The sequence below is a fragment of the Cheilinus undulatus genome, linkage group 20, assembly GCF_018320785.1.
Source record: "Cheilinus undulatus linkage group 20, ASM1832078v1, whole genome shotgun sequence".
NCBI lineage: Eukaryota > Metazoa > Chordata > Actinopteri > Labriformes > Labridae > Cheilinus > Cheilinus undulatus.
The window spans coordinates 26,936,064-26,950,305 of NC_054884.1; the positions used below are offsets into that span (position 1 = coordinate 26,936,064).

Consider the following 14,242-nt stretch of genomic DNA (forward strand, 5'->3'; position numbering starts at 1 on the left):
TCCATATCGTCCACCCCTAGGCAACCTTGACCATGACTTGAGAATTTCAAGTTTTTCTTGAAAATTAACAGATCCTCTTTATTTGTTTATTTATTCTAGAGTGGCCCTAATACACTGACGTAATAATAGGTAGTTTATAAATATTTCTTGTCAAGAACAGGTGTTTGTGGGTCTATTATGTAGGGATCTATCAATGAAAACAATTAAAATTGATTTTGGGGGGGCTTAGTTTTTCTTAGATACGAGAAAGGTGGGACCTTAAAAAAAAAACAGGTTGGAAACCACTGCCCTAGGCTGTGCTTACTCACCACATCAACCCCCAGCTCTGCCATAAAGGTGTGGACTTTTTTATTTTTCAACAGATTATTTTTCCCATACCCCCAAAGCATGTTTCAGTCCTCCTTCTCAGACAGGTTTTCTCTCTGCATCTATGCCTTACTTCACCCTCAGTTTTTGGTCCAAACATGTCTAAATGTCCTGCACAGTACTGTAAATGGAGAAATCAGTAGCTACTCAGTAGTTATAATTCCTCTCCATATGTCACAAACCCTCAGAGTAAATGCCGCCCCATTGATAAGAGCTTCCTATAGCACTGACATTTCTCTCCCTCTAACTATTAAAGGTGAAGTACGACTTCCTGTATGATCACTATCACGTGTGCTGCCAGGAGAGTTGGAGATCAATGACTCACAGGCAGGTGTACACCACCTTCATCATGGTGGCCCTGTTTCTGCTGCCTTTGGTCACCATGTTGTTCCTCTACACGCGCATTTGCATTGAGTTGTGGATCCGCAAGAGGGTGGGAGACTCATCCGTCCTGGACACAATGAACCACAGGGAGATCAGTAAGATCTCAAGGTACAGTGTGCTATGAAATATTTTTTAGATGCCTTGTGTATCCTACTAAACTCAGACACCGATGCAGAAACATTTACAAGGAACAACATTATTATGTCAGAAGTGTTCTGGTTTGCATGGAAAAGATGTTTGCTTGTCAGATTTTTTCATTTAAATAGATATTTGCATGTAAGTCTCAAGGGTTGTTTCTGAGCTTCAGCATAACGCCTGCATCTCAAGTTGCTTGTCAGTCTATGTTGATCCACTTGCCTCAAGTGATGGGTCGGGGCCCAAAAGTGGGTTGAGAAAAAGTGCCTGGAAAAAAAAAACAGTGATGAAAAGTCTATAAGGCCTTAAGAGGACTTGCTTCAATACTTTTTATTTTACTTACTTTACCTGTGATAACAAGTACATTTCAGTCTCCACTGTCGTATTCTCAAGATTTCCACGTATTCATCCAGTTTTCTCAAGATAACAACGCTGGTTTTCCAAAGATAACAAAGTAATTCCCCACCAGTTTCCCAAAAATTGCATGCTGGGAAAAGGGAGTACAAATAATATGTATGCATGCATCAGTGTTTATTTTGTCGACTAAAACTATGACTGAAACTATTCGTTGACAGCCTTTTTTTCCTTGACAAAAACTAGACTAAGACTAACAAAAATAGATCTGTGATGACTAAAACTGACAAAAACTAAGTTTAGTTTTCGTCAAGATGACTAAAACTAGACTAAAATGTAATGTAGTTTTCATCGGACATTCAAAATCCATGATTTTTCTCCACTGTGGGTAAATCTGTCAAAAACACAATGCATCTGTATCTGTTCTGCCTCTCAGCTGTAGAAAGCAGGGACCCCAGGTTTGGCAGAGTGCAGAGAACACACTACCATGACTTGGTAACAGATTTAGGCAAGACAATAAATGCTTGGACTAAAAGTAAAGACTAAAATGTGAGAACTTTTTATGGACTAAAACTCGACTAAAATGTTTTGAGTTTTTGTTGACTAAAACTAGACTAAAACTGAAAGGATAGAAATGACAAAAATGTGACTAAAAATAAAATGCATTTAATTTAAAGACTAAAACTAAGACTAAAATTAAAAATAGCTGCCAAAATTAACACTGGCTTGCATGCTCTTTGTATCTGTGCACTTTTCAGGCATATTTGAGTTCCTGTCTATCATGTTTTGTTCCATTTAAGACACCAGATAGACTGTTTCATATGCTTCTCCTAAGCAGACGGGCTACCGCTTCCTGCCGTAACTGTGAATGATGGAGCTGTTTGGTGAATAAATTTATGCCAAGGCCAGGCGGGAGACATGCAAAAACATCTTCCCTGCCAAGACAAGCATTCTGTGTGACTCTTAGTTCTTGTTTCAGAGAAAAATGTGGTCCAGTTCTGATTAAACTGCCACTTTCCTACAGCTACACTCCCCTCCAAAAGTATTGGAACGGTGAGGCCAATTTCTTTGTTTTTGCTGTAGACTAAAACTTTTGGGTTTGACATCAAAAGATGAATATGAGACAAGAGATCAATATCTCAGCTGTTTTTCCAGGTGTTTACATATTTGTGCGAACCCACCCATTTTTCATGTGAGCAACTGACTGACTGCTGTCTTTTGTTGCCCAGGTGTGTCCTATTACATTGATCATTTACACAATAAATAGCACTGAATGTCTACACTCAGATTCAGATTTGGGTTTTGCCTGTGCAGTCTGCATTTATAGTTAGAGGTGTAATCAACATGAAAAAACAGAGAGCTGTCTGTGTGTGCAAAACAAGCGATTTTGAAGATGAGAGGAGATGGGAAATCAATCAAAGCACAAGCACAAACATTAGAAATGTCCTGAAGAAGAAAGAAACCACTGGCGTACTCAGTGACAGATTTCAAATGGGTAGACCAAGGAAAACATCAGTCGTTTACAACAGAAACATTGAGAGAGCTGTAAAGAAAGATCCTAAAACAACTGTTAGTGACATCAGCAACAACCTCCAGAGGGCAGGAGTGAAAGTATCACCATCTGCTGTTCAGAGAAGACTTGGTGAACATAAGTACAGAGGCTAAACCAGCAGATGAAACCACTCATTAGCAAGAAGAATAGGAAAGCCAGGCTACAGAGACCACCCAAAAATATTATGGGACAAAGTTTTATGAACCGATGAGACAAAGGTGAAAAGTTACCTAAGTGATAGAAAGACTAGAGTTTGGAGAATGAAAGGATCTGCTCTTGATCCCAAACATTCAAGCTCATCTGTGAAACACAACGGAGGTAATATCATGGCTTGGTCTTGCATGGCTTCTTCTGGGACTGATTCATTAATCTTCATTGATGATGTCACACATGATGTTAGCTGAAATGAACTCAGAAGTCTACAGAAACAATTTGTCTACCAATTTAAAGAAAGACGCAACCAAACTGATTGAGAGATCCTTCATCATGCAGTGAGATAATGACCCAAACCACGCCTCCAAAACAACAAAGAAGTTCATCAGGGGCAAGAAGTGGGAGGTTTTAGACTGGCTGAGTCTATCTCCAGACTTAAACCCTATAGAGCATTTTACCTGCTAAAGAGGAGACTGAAGGGAGTAATTTAAACATGTAATATCCACTGGACTTAGGTTTAGTATTATACCTGCGGCAGATATGTTTTAGGACAGCTAAATGTAATTATAAGCCTGTATTAATGTGGTTACATTTCATTGCCTAATATGTTCTGTTTTGGGGAGGGGGGATTTGTCTTCTCTCTACCAAGCTGTCTACTTTTTCACAAAAGGTTTGATATCTTTAGTTGGCTAAATTTCAATTTTGGGCAGGACAGATAACAGTTTTGTTCAAATGTCAGATATTGGCATGCTGATATCTTTAAAGGGCAAACAAGTTGCTGACATTGATTTATGGCTACATTTCTTATCTACACTGAACCATTGAGGCCTTTCAGAAAATCTGCAGTTGTCTTTCAGTCCAGACTGAGCTCTATTTAAATGGCAGTCAGGTGTCACTTTAGGCTACGCATATCTGTGTGTTTTGTGCTCAAAAAGTTAAAGTGTATTTTACAGGATTGTATTGTGAGGAAACACATTGATATTTGATTGAATTAGAATTTTACAAAACACCAATAAAAAGGAATGTTAATACAGAAAAATCAGCCTGGAAAATTCTGCACGCGCACCTTAATCGCGGCTACGTCATGTGTTTTGTTGCTCTGATTGGCCCGTAAAGATGTGACGGACAGAAGGTTCATCCAATCACACTCCTGAGTTTTTTCCAAAGCTTCTGCCCTTTCCCAAATGCTTAGTATTGAAGGTTTTCCAGATGGATGAAACAAATCCATCTGGCGTGTCAGGTTAGTCAAAATCAAGTTTTATTTAAACCTTCAAACTTGGAGTCATATAAAATGTTAACTAGCTGTTAGAAAGGAAGATAGTTAGAAGTTAACTGTATTTAAATAGAATCCCACCCATTAAGCTGTGTTACTTTCACAGATGACTGTATTGGACTTCTTATTGACTAAAGCTGGACTTAAATGTTTGAGTACTCCTGGACTAAATCTTGACTAAAATTAAAAAGGTTAAAACTGTGCAAGTGATGTAAAGACCACAATTGAAGGCTTTGTAATTACTTAATTAATTAATTAATTAATCCTCATTGATTGCACATTTCAGTAATATGAGAATGATTGCATTACAGGCAAATAAACTGCATAAAATTGGACATATACCAACTTAGCACAAAAATTAAGGGAAGGATATTTGTGTTTGGTAGACTTCTTTGTTGTAACAATGCTTCTTGGCGATAAATCTTATTCCATTGGAAAGCCTGTTTATTTCCTTTTTAAATGCTGACACATGTGCAGGTGCATCTCAAAAAAATAGAATATCATTCTAGGTCCCAAAGTCTGGAGGAAGAGTGGAGAGGCACAAAATCCATGTTGCTTGAAGTCCAGTGTAAAGTTTCCACAGTCAGTGATGATTTGGGCTGCTGTGGCATCTGCTGGTGTTGGTCCACTGTGTTTTCTGAAGTCCACAGTCAACGCAGCCATCTACCTGGAAATTTTAGAGCATTTCATTGATCCTTCTGCTGACAAGCTTTATGGAGATGCTGATTTCATTTTCCGGCAAGACTTGGCACCTGCCCACACTGCCAAAGGCACCAAAAGCTGGAACAATGACCATGGTGTTACTGTGCTTGATTGGCCAGCAAACTGGCCTGACCTGAACCCCATAGAGAATCTATGGGTTAGTCTCAAGAGGAAGATGAGAGACACCAGACCCAACAATTCAGATGACCTGAAGGCCGCTATCAAAGCAACCTGGGCTTCCATTACACCTGAGCAGTGCCACAGGCTGATCGCCTCCATGCAATGTCACATTGATGCAGTAATTAATGCAAAAGGAGGCCCAACCAAGTATTGAGTGCATAAAAATCAACATACTTTTCAGAAGCCTTACATTTCTGTGTAAAACATCCTTTTTTTATTGATCCTATGTAGTCTAATTTTTTGAGACACTGAATTTTGGGTTTTCTTATCTGTAAGTCACAATCATCAACATTTCAAGGTATAAAGGCCTGAAATATTTCACTCTATGTGTAACAAGTCTATGTAATATTTATGTTTCACTTTCAGAAAAGAGTGACAAAAATATTGAACTTTTCATGATATTCTAATTTTTTGAGATGTACCTGTATTTGTGGGATGAGCAGCAGAGCTGAGTATTTGGGTTACGGCCATGAAAAATTTGCTAAATCTGCTCTGCAGATGCCAAACAGCTTATTCTGCTATTGACTCTTGTTTGGTGGAAGGTGGATAGGGTGATTTAAGTTTGAAAAAAACAAGACATACTGGCAGTTAAACAACTTATCAATTTAACAAACAGGAGCCTCAGTAGCGTGTTTGAAGAACCATACACAGCCACAACAGCCTGGCACCTCCTCTTCATGCTGGTCACCAGCCTGGTCACACACTGCTGTGGGATGGCATCCCATTCTTCAACCTGCTTTTTAAAGCAAGTCGATAAATGTGGTTGCGTTGGTCACTCTGGCACAAACAGCACTCCTAAGCTGATCCCAGAGTCTCTGATAAACCCCGCTCTGTGTTCAGGTTTCAGTGCGTGAGTTGCCAACAACAGCACAAATGGGCAATGGCAGAATAACCAAAGTTTTTCATGGGTGCAACCTACATACTCAGCTCTGCTGCTCATCCCACACAAGCATGTTCCTTACAAATGTGGCTCCATTTAAAAACAGGCTTTTCAATGGTAAAAGATTTATTGCCAAGAAGCATAGTTACAACATAGAAATAATCTATCAAACACAAATTAAAGTTTAGTTTACATCTTGTTATATGTAGCCTATCTATATTATTAAGAGTGAATTCACTATTATTCCTTTACCTGATCAAATCGCTTCTTATCAGTTTGACTTAAATGTGAAAAAGACTTAAGATAGCTGTCAATACTAACACTTTTAGTTAGATTTGTGGATCTTATTGGATTGACTCTTTTGTCTTGTATTTGCATCCTATACAAAAGACACTCTACATTTTGTGAAAATGTGAAAATATAAATTCCCTGCTGGAGCTTTTATCTGTCACCTCCTTCACTGGGTTCTCACCTCTGTTTGTTTTTTCACCTTTTATAGGAAAAAGAAACGAGCTGTGAAAATGATGGTCACCATCGTTCTGCTGTTCACCATTTGTTGGGCACCTTTCCACACAGTCCACATGCTGTTTGAGTACTGTGAGTATCACTGGTGTTAATTGGTGAGGGGAATAAGAATCATATCAATTTGCAATGCTGCACTGACTCTTTAGACAATCATATCCTGATTTCACAAAGTCTTCCGCTATGAAAATATTATAGGCCCATTGAATACTATCAGTTTTATATTTAACAGTTCACATGTATGTTGACTTTGATAAATACATTATTTGGTTTAGAAACTTTTATTCACCCTTTCTGTCATGCTGTCATCTCGCTCAAGCCCTCTCTTCTGCACGCATCTTGCCAGCTCAAGAACCACATGAGGGAACACGGTAGAGGAGAAATACTAATAATACCAGCTATTTTTATGTTCTTTACATAGAGAAGGAATATTTTTTGTCATATTAAGAAAAAGGAGTTAGCTAATGATATTAAAAAAGCCATTACCACTTCCAGTGTTAAAATTATCATCAAAACAGTCTTAATATATTATTAGGTATCAATAAGTATGCCAGTCTAAACCAATACCCAACAGCTCCTTAAAAGTTCACTGGTTTCAGGTAAATGACTGTGCAGCAACATTCTTAAACATATTAGCCAATAGTACAAAGTCACTTCCAATCAGTAACATTTGATTGATATATGTTACTTGATTACGAATTCAGAAAATGCACTTACAATCTTGACTTTTAGATTATTTACATGTGAGCAGATCAGAAACTGTAACTTAAATGTTGGAGACAGCTTCAAAGTGCCTATGCTGTTGAATACACAGTTTGTTTATATGTTTTAAAAAAGATAAGACCTCTACATGACAAGACATATGCAGGAGTGGATGCACGAATGTCTCTGTGTAAGCATTATGGTAAAGGTGAATTATTAAGTTGAGACAGTCTCTAGAGACTATTCTTTGTTGTGCTTTTTATTTTTATTTCACACCATTTAAGCCCAGGGTAACTGTCTCCATGTTTTGATCAAAACCAGCTTTTATTTTGAAAGAAAATCAGAAACTTTGGTAAATCAAAAGTTGCAGCACTAACTCAAATATAGAAAAAAGACCTTTCTACAAATCTAGCAATCAATCTGTCAATCTTTGTATCGCACCAATTTATGACCAAAGATTTTTATTTGTTTTATAAATCAATAATGGCCAGTATAATTTGCCATTTTGGAAAAATTACAAAAAAAAATGTTAATGTCAAAGTTAAAACAGATTTCTACACATTGACAAATTAAAAATATGTAATGTAGGATAAGTGTTTGCATAAATATTCACCTCTTTCAGGTCAGTATTTAGTAGGCTTGTTAATATTTATGCGTCAACGCTAGTGATTAATATGGAAAGCTTAACCTGTTTAAAAATAATTCAACTCAATTTAATCATTTGACGAAGTTTGACCACAACTTCCTCCCGTAGTCCTCCTGTGCGGATGTTTACGTCCATGGGGTGAAAAGGTTAAAGGCGGGTCATACGCAGCCAGCAGTGATAAGTGAGGAAACAAAAACGTTGACAACAACAGACGTTAGCAACAACACGGGATCAAGCCATGATAGCTAATGTTGCTGATGTTAGCAAAGATGCTAACAACAACACGGGGTCAAGTCATATTGTCAAGCTACACTGGCGCAGTCCAGCAGACCCAGATTTGTCCCCAAAACGACAACATCTAAGTTAACTAATGCGATCGCTAATGGGTCACCAGAGACTGCAGACCATCGACATCACTGACGACAAGAGATATCATCCGGGTTGCCTCGGATGACCCCGTACCACCTACGAGAACTACTGTCACAAGAATCCGTGAACTGTATGACAGCTAAAAAGGCAACTAAAGTGAAGCAGCTGGCCCGAGCTACATTTATTACACTGATGAGAGACCAGTGGACATCAGTCAGCAACTTCGGCTTCCTTGGGGTAACAGCACACCTGATCATTCACTTTACAGCAGAAGTTATTTTCTACCTGATGTGTTTGTCTTCTGTGCTCGTTTGCAGTTTATAAATATTATTGCTCAGTAAATTAAGACACTCTGATTAACAAAACAAAAATAATTTTAAAATCTCTAGTTTGTTTAATATTTCTTCATTTAAACACTGTAATTGCCCTAATTTATCTCAAACAAAAATGCAAGTAAATGGTAGTATTTTAAATGTTAATTTATAGATAATAACAATAAAGATACATATTTTTGAAACAGCACTTTCAAAGGGCTGTACATAAAATAATTATGAAAATAAACACTTGATGATAAGAACATTAAAAAATCTAAAGATTACTAAAACTAAAGAAATGCTTAAAGAAATGATTAATCATGATTAATCACAGCATAGGGATGTGATTAACTTGATTAATTTTTTTAACCAATTAACAGCACTAGTACTTAGTAGATTTACCTTTGGCTTGAATCACAGCACTGAGTCTGGGGATCGCCTGAGTGCAGTGAATGTGTTTTAAGTGATTGTAGTACAAAGACACCTGTGTCTGCAAGGTCAGGTCCCTGGTTGACCAGCATGTCTGGCTACCATTACACCATGAAGACAGAAGAACACCCTAAGCAACTCTCAGAAAATGTTATTGAAAAGTACAAGTCAGGGGATGGAGATAAAAACAATTCCAAGGTAATCAACCCATCATCAAGAAATGGAAGGAATATGTCACATGTGTAAATCTGTCTAGGTCAGACTGTCCTCACGAACTGAGTCAGCGTGAAAGACGGAGACTAGTGAGAGAGGCGACTAAGACACCTATTCTGAAGAGTTACAAGCTTCAGCAGCTGAGGTGGGAGAGACTCTTCATACAACTACTGTTGCCCTTCACCAGTCAAAGCTTTATGGAAGAGTGGCAAAGAGAAAGACACTGTTGAAGAAAATTCATTAAATCTTGACTAGTTTGCCAAAAGCCACGCAGGAGACTCCAAGGTTAACTGGGAGTAAGTTCTTTGGTGTGATGAGACCTAAATGGTGCTTTTTGGCCATCAGACAAGATGCTATGTTAAGCAGGCACCAGACACCGCACATTACCACAATCACAGTGAAGCACAGTGGTGGCAGCATCATGCTGTAGAGATGCTTCTTGGCAGTTGGCCCTCGAAGGCTTGTAAAGATAGAGGGTTAAATGAACCAACAAAATATAGTAAAAACCTGGTGGACAATCTTATTCAACCTACAAGAGAACCACTGCTTGGGAGAGGATTTATTTTCCATTAAGACAGTGACCCGAAGCATACAGGGAAAGATATACAAAAATGGTTTAAAGACAACAAGGTCAATGTTCTGGAGTGGCCGAGTCAAAGCCCAGACCTCAAGCCAAGAGAGAATTTGTGGCTGGACTTGAAAAGGGCTACACTGTACACTGGTCTAAATGGATTTAAGGCAGAAAGTAAAACCAGACATGTGAAAAGTGAAATCCAGCAGAATGACTGATTAGTGTTAATCTGCTGCTCTGGTATGGGAGTGATACTCATTTTTGGCCAACACTTTCTTCAATTTGTCATGACCTGTAATGGGAGAAAAAACGATATTTTGTAGAAGATTTGGTCCTTGAACCCATGTTTTGAAATATTGCTACAATCATCTATGTGAGTTCATTTTTAAATTGTATTAGGAACATATTCTTTTAGCTTAAATTGGTCATTTTTACCATTTGTCCAAAGTTTTTGTGAAGTTCTTCAGGTTGAGTTTTCATCTTCGTGTTTCAATATCCAGATGACCTGGAGAACAAATACGACGGAGTGACAGTCAACATGATCTTCGCCATCGTCCAGGCCATCGGCTTCTCCAATAGCTTCAACAACCCCATCGTGTACGCCTTCATGAACGAGAACTTCAAGAAGAGCTGCGTCTCCACCCTCTCCCACTGCATCAGGAAACCCAACCAGCAAGGCACCGCTGCAGTGGCACCCAAGATGACTGTGCAGTTCAGCAAACCGCACGGCAGGGAAGCCTTCCTGGAGTCAGACGAAGCCACCAGCTCTAACCAGAACTCAGGGGAAAAAGGCCATTCCAGTACCTTGCCTCGAGAAAGCACGCTGGAGATAATAGGAGAGAAAATCTCCACCATTCAGACGGAGCTGCCTGCAAACAGCTCCTCAAAAGGGAACTGAGAAAAGCCTGACTCACAGTTAGGTTGTCTAGATCACCAGATGCAAACCTAAGGCCAGCTGTTTTCTTTCTAAAACTAGTGCATCTCTGTAACCAGCAACTTTTGTCATTGAAAAATCAAGCTGATGCAAAAGAACAAAAAAAAAAAGTTTCTCAAGTGTCCACTTAAGGCCGACAGCAAAATCCAAGACAGTACTATACACACCTATTCAAAATGCCTAGTTTTTAAATGTGAAAAAAAAAAATTTTCAACTCAGAAGCTTATGTATTTAAGAGCATAGGCTGTGTGGGGGTGATTTAGCAAGGTAAAGGACCACCTGCTTGGCCTTTGCCTCTTACTTGGCTGCTTAAATGTTAGCTTGAGGCTGTATATCCACCATTTTCAGGGTTTCAGAACTCTTCTTCAGAGAGCAGCAAGTGGTGCCACTGAGACTAAGTCCACTTTTATACATTATATATACACTACCTGGCCAAAGAAAAAGTCGCCACCTGGATTTAACTAAGGAAATAGGTACGAGCCTCCTATTGGATAATTACTGCATGGGCAATTATCTTTGAGCTGGCAACAAGTTATTTAACCCCAGCTGATGCAATGAGTAACTTCTCATTTCTTAAACAATGGATTTTTTCTTCCCTAATGGCACGGGCATATTCCAAGATGACACTGCCAGGATTCATCAGGCTCAAATTGTGAAAGAGTGGTTCAGGGAGCATCAGACATCATTTTCACACATGGATTGGCCACCACAGAGTCCAGACCTTAACCCCACTGAGAATCTTTGGGATGTGCTGGAGAAGGCTTTGTGCAGTGGTCAGACTCTCCCATCATCAATATTAAAATTAATGCAACACTGGATGGAAATAAATCTTGTGACATTGCAGAAGCTTATCAAAACAATTCCACAGCGAATGCGTGCTGTAATCAAAGCTAAAAGCGGTCCGATGAAATATTAGAGTGTGTGACCTTTTTTTTGGTGGCGACTTTTTTTTTGGCCAGGCAGTGTATCTCTGCAATGCCAGAAGTGAGGTTTTTCCCCTTCTCATTATAAGAGCAGCAGAAAGGAAAGAAATGGAACAATCCAACATGACAGTGCATATACATGTTTTTTTTGGAGGAAGGAAAGATATCTGCTGTGAGACTGTCTGAAACCTGCAGGTCTTTGAGCCTCTTTCAGTGAGCAGGAAATTAGATTCATCTCAAATCAGCACGAAATGTCAGTGTCGCTGTATAATTGCTCTCTGGGACCCACTTAGAGGAGCACATCGGAAAAATGACTTTTGGCTGTAAATGATAACTAATCTGCTTTTATGGATGTATTCAAGCCAGCTAACCAACACCAACCTCAGCTCCTTTCAGGTCAGTTCTATTCTTAACATACAGGTGCATCTCAAAAAATTAAAGTATCATGACAAAGTCCCTTTTTACATAATTTAATTCAAAAAGTGAAAAAGCTCAGGAAAAAGAAAAGTATCTCAAATTTATCAGAGTATTATGGAAAAGTCAGTTATTTCAGTCCTCAAAAGTGCTCCAATCAGCTAATTAACCCTAAACACCTGGAAAGGTTTCCTGAGCCTTTATTCTGTCACTATGGGTCAGTGCACACAACCATAGTCATGGGGAAGACTGCTGACTTCGCTGTTATTCAGAAGACAATCAGTGACATCCTCCACGAGGAGTGTAAGCTACAGAAGGTACTTCAGTCTGCCTTGCAGTTTTACAGGGCTGTGCTGAACGTGGTTATGCGTTTTAGCAGTCTATATGCAAATAAGCCTGACACAGCCTACATAAACCTTTATCTCCCCTTTCTAGACAAAATAACTGACAGACGCACGGCTCCTATAGGATAGAAAAACTCAATCTTTATTTTTACAGCGCAAAATCATAACCAATGTGGGGCGCAGGGGGCCTACTGTTCAAAGGCCCGCCCCATGTACGCGGTCATCCCAGGTTAGAATCCAGCCTGTGGCACTATCCCACATGTCTTTCCCCAGCTCTTTCATCCCTGTTTCCAGTTCTGTCCACTGTCCTCCTCTGTCAATAAAGGCATAAAATGCCCAAAAATAAGTATTAAAAAAAAACAATAAAAATCATAACCAATGTCATCTAAAGGCACTTCACAAAAAGGGCAGGTCTAGACTACACGCTCCATTATATTATTTACAAAGACTTAAATAATAAACAGTAAGCACAGCACTAAGCAACATTTTGCAAAGTTACTGCGGCAAGGAAAAAACTTACTTCAACAGGGCAGAAACCTCATAGAAACAGATCTTTTAAGATCTTCAACAGAAGACACAAATTTGAAAATGAAGTGATCAAAGCTGAACAGATGATGCTTCTGTAGAATCCTATTGGATGATATTACACAGATTCTTTTATCTGGTTTTTGTTGTTTTTTATACAGAAACTCCAGCCAGATTGTACCTAGTAGTTTTAGGGTTTTTTTAACACGCAACTTAAAATCGAGATTTTAATCAAGCGTTACACAAAACATTTAAACTCACTTTTAATTTGCTAAGGCTGAGACATTACTGTTCAAGCCATTTGGAAAAAGGACCAGTTATTCTGCATCACCATGCTGCCGCCATGATGTTCAGCGATTCCCAAAATTGATAAAGACAAAAGAGAGAGAGTAACAAATGCAGAAAAAGAAGACAGGTTAGGGGGATGCAGAAGAACCATACTCACAGTTTAGTTCACTGTTCTTGTTTACATCCAGGCAGTAGAGTGAGGAAAGAAAGCCTTGTTGCTTGTGTTGGGTGGCTTAGTTACAGTTTGAGCACAAAAATTTGATGGTTATTGTTGGTCAATTTCTAAAGATAAAAAAAAAAAAAAAAATACTGTTCAACAATAATACTGGTGTCAACTAACAAGATTAACCTAAGACCTATGGACCACATGCCTTAATGTTTGAAACAGGGTTAAATGGACAGTGCAAAACTTGAAGTCTGCAGTTTTTGGACCAAACAGGATGATACAAAAGATATCATCCACTATTTTCACTCTTCAACTTAAATATTTAAGTCTGATTCATGCATATTTAAGCCAAGTCTTTTGAATGTAAGATTTTAAGTACAACTGGTAGAAAATGTTGTACCTGAGGAGTTAATCATGAAAGGTTCGTCTTTCTTGTGTCAGGAAGAAACAAACAAACAAACAAACAAACAAACAAACAAACAAAAAAAGTAAATGTTACATTTATTGAAACGACCTACTCAAGGTAAATAATGCAAATTTTGTTTTTGTGTAATGGTGTTGTGGAATATTTTTGTACTGTTGATGTCTCCTGTCATTTTGTTGTTGTAAAGGTATCAGCAGCATGGCTTTTAGCCACAATTATGAGTATATTGTTGAGAAAATTGACTTCAAAATTTGATTCACAGGAATGTTGAAGTCATTTTGCTATCTAAATGTTAACCACAGGATGAGCGGTCACTACTCATGAAAAGGGGCCATTTCTCAAGGATTAATATTTAATCGCATTAATAAATTGGACTCCTCGGTTTCCACACGAGTTAAATTCATAAAGGGCCTTTTAATAAAGGACTTTCAATGAAGTATTGGAATGGGGTGGGGGTTTACAAAAAAGGTCCTCCAGGG

General features: G+C 38.5%; 1 protein-coding gene across 1 annotated transcript in view; it reads left to right on the forward strand.

Moving 5' to 3' along the window:
* LOC121528621 (pyroglutamylated RF-amide peptide receptor) overlaps nt 1-10,643 on the forward strand; it is a 29,582-nt gene extending 18,939 nt beyond the window's left edge. Inside the window, exons 4-6 of the mRNA XM_041816136.1 lie at nt 623-858; nt 6,479-6,576; nt 10,246-10,643. Coding sequence (XP_041672070.1) covers nt 623-858; nt 6,479-6,576; nt 10,246-10,643 — 732 coding nt within the window. The remainder of the gene's footprint in view (nt 1-622; nt 859-6,478; nt 6,577-10,245) is intronic.
* Nucleotides 10,644-14,242: the final 3,599 nt, after the last annotated feature.